The sequence below is a fragment of the Halictus rubicundus genome, unplaced genomic scaffold (genome assembly GCF_050948215.1).
Source record: "Halictus rubicundus isolate RS-2024b unplaced genomic scaffold, iyHalRubi1_principal scaffold0312, whole genome shotgun sequence".
Lineage (NCBI taxonomy): Eukaryota > Metazoa > Arthropoda > Insecta > Hymenoptera > Halictidae > Halictus > Halictus rubicundus.
Window position 1 is genome coordinate 232,743 of NW_027488853.1, and position 2,624 is coordinate 235,366.

General features: G+C 55.9%; 1 protein-coding gene across 1 annotated transcript; it reads left to right on the forward strand.

Annotated features, from left to right (window-relative positions):
- Positions 1 to 561: 561 nt before the first annotated feature.
- LOC143364161 (uncharacterized) lies at positions 562 to 1,413 on the forward strand. Its single transcript, XM_076804652.1, has one exon. The coding sequence runs from the start codon at positions 562 to 564 to the stop codon at positions 1,411 to 1,413; it is 852 nt and encodes a 283-aa protein (XP_076660767.1).
- Positions 1,414 to 2,624: the final 1,211 nt, after the last annotated feature.

Genomic DNA, 2,624 nt, shown 5'->3' on the forward strand with positions numbered 1-2,624 from the left:
CGAGCCAGACGAGGATGGGTCTGCCGTACATCTGGCAACCAGACTCGCCTGGCCCGATATCGTCTTGCCGGTAAATGGCCTCGGTTTGCATCGGGTCCAGCTACCCCAGGTATACGTACATACCTGATAGCTGGCCCCGTGCAGCCGAGAAACTTCCCGCGGACGTTTCCGCATCTGGCAAAGTTTTCCGGGGACGACCTTCGTCTCCCCTCCATGGGACTCGTTGTCCTTTGTTAGTGGACAAAATAAAAAGCCCTCCGTAGGCGTCGGAGGGCCTCACTTTTCGCCTCTTGCTGCGACCGAGTCGTGACAGTCGTCGTATACGATCTCACTCCCTCGCGCCTCGCTAGTCCGCGTTCGAATTTTGTATATTCCGCGAGCTCCGAATAAAAGTCTACGTCTCAACCTGAAAGTGGATAGATTTCCACGGTATCCTGTTCCGCCTACATCCTATCCACTTCAATTGGTGACCCCGACGTGATCGCGACGCGAAGATACCGTATTAGTGCGCGAGTGTGTTAGTGCGATACATAAACCCAAGCCTGACTTTTGTTACACACGATGGCGACCGACAGTGTCAACGAGCGTGTGGCGGTGCGCGTTCCGGAATTCGACCCACAGGACCCCGAGTTGTGGTTCTGTATCGTGGAACGGATTTTTGCCGCGTCTGGAATCGTGGCTGAGGTGGCAAAAATTAATTACGTGACGAGTGCACTTGGCCCGCGATGCAGGGCGGAGGTCCGCGACGTATTGCTGGCCCCGTATGCGGCGGGCGCGTACGACACACTCAAAAGCGAATTAATCCGCCGATTGAGCATCTCTCAGGAGCAAAAGACGCAACAACTCCTGGAGCGGGAAGAGCTCGGAGATCGGAAGCCGTCGCAATTTTTACGGCACCTGCGTAGCCTCGGAGGCAGTTGCCTCACGGAAACGCTCCTGCGGACCCTGTGGCTTGGCCGCCTACCCGCAAGCACACAGGCCATCCTGGCAACCCAGAAAGAGACCCCGCTAGACAAGGTTGCCGAATTGGCGGATGCCATCCTGGAAACGCACCCCAGCCGCCCAGCCATCGCCGAAGCAACGTACCCCGGACCAGCGGCGACGTCTACCCAAGCAGCAGTTTCACCGTTACCGGCCGAAGCGCTGTCCGAGCGGATGATGCGGCTCCTCATCTCTTTGCAAGAGAAGACGGAAGAAATGCAGCAGCAGATCGCGGAAATACGCTCATCCCGGAATCAGCCGACCCGGAGGTACTACGACCACCGACGCCCACGAAGCTCCTCCCGGGGCCGTTCGCCAAGGAGACAACACGCGCCGAACGGAGTATGCTGGTACCATACCACGTATGGGGCGAACGCGCAGCGTTGTAGTGAGCCATGCAGCTTCCAGGGAAACGCCAGGGGCAGTCGGTAATGACGGCTAACGACCATGGCCCGACGTTTCGCCGTCTGTTCATCTTGGATCGGCAGACGAAGACGCAGTTCCTGGTCGACACGGGAGCTGACCTCTGCGTCTATCCAAAATCTTTGATCCGCGGCGCATGCTCGAACTTTGGATACGAGCTCTCTGCGGCAAATGGTACGCCAATCCCCACGTACGGGACGACTACGTTGACGCTGAACCTGGGCCTTCGTCGGGAGTTCACCTGGCAGTTCGTGATCGCCGACGTCTCAAGGCCAATCATCGGGGCTGACTTCCTGGCACATTTCGGCCTCCTGGTGGACGTCCGGAATCAGCAGCTGATCGACCAAACGACCACCCTGAGCACGAAGGGAGCGGCAGTACGTGAAGAAATCGCATCGGTAAAAGCGATGCAGGGAAACACCGTTTTCCACGCGCTGCTGGCCCGCTTCCCCGCCATCACCAAGCCGCGAGGGACACCTGGAGAAGTCCAGCACGACACGCGACATCACATCGCCACGACACCAGGACCATCCGTCGCTTGCAGGCCCCGACGACTTGCACCGGACAGGCTAGCCATCGCCAAGAAAGAATTCGAAGTAATGGTAAGATTAGGCATAGCGCGACCGTCAAAGAGTAGTTGGTCGGCGCCACTACACCTAGTGCCAAAAAAAGACAGCGATACGTGGCGTCCGTGCGGCGATTATCGTGCCCTTAATGCTCGAACCATACCCGATAGGTACCCGGTGCGACACATCGAGGATTTCGCACAATCCATCCGGGGGAAAGCCATTTTCTCTACAATAGACCTCGTACGAGCGTACAATCAGATCCCCGTCGCGACGGAAGATATAAAAAAAAACAGCAATCACAACCCCATTCGGACTTTTTGAATTTCCGTATATGACCTTCGGTCTCCGCAATGCCGCGCAAACGTTCCAGCGTTTCATCGATGAGGTATTGCAGGGGCTAGATTTCTGTTATGCCTACATCGATGATATTTTGGTTGCATCTTCGTCGGAGTCCGAGCATTTACAGCATCTAGAGCTTATTTAAACTTATTTAAACGTCTGGAAAAATATAATGTAGTAGTCAACCCCGGGAAATGTAGGTTTGGCCAGAGCGAGGTTAAATTCCTCGGTTATACCGTTGCCAAAGAAGGATCGCGTCCCTCCTTAGAAAAAGTAGCCGCGATTAGCAATTTCCCCAGGCCCGAAACCGCC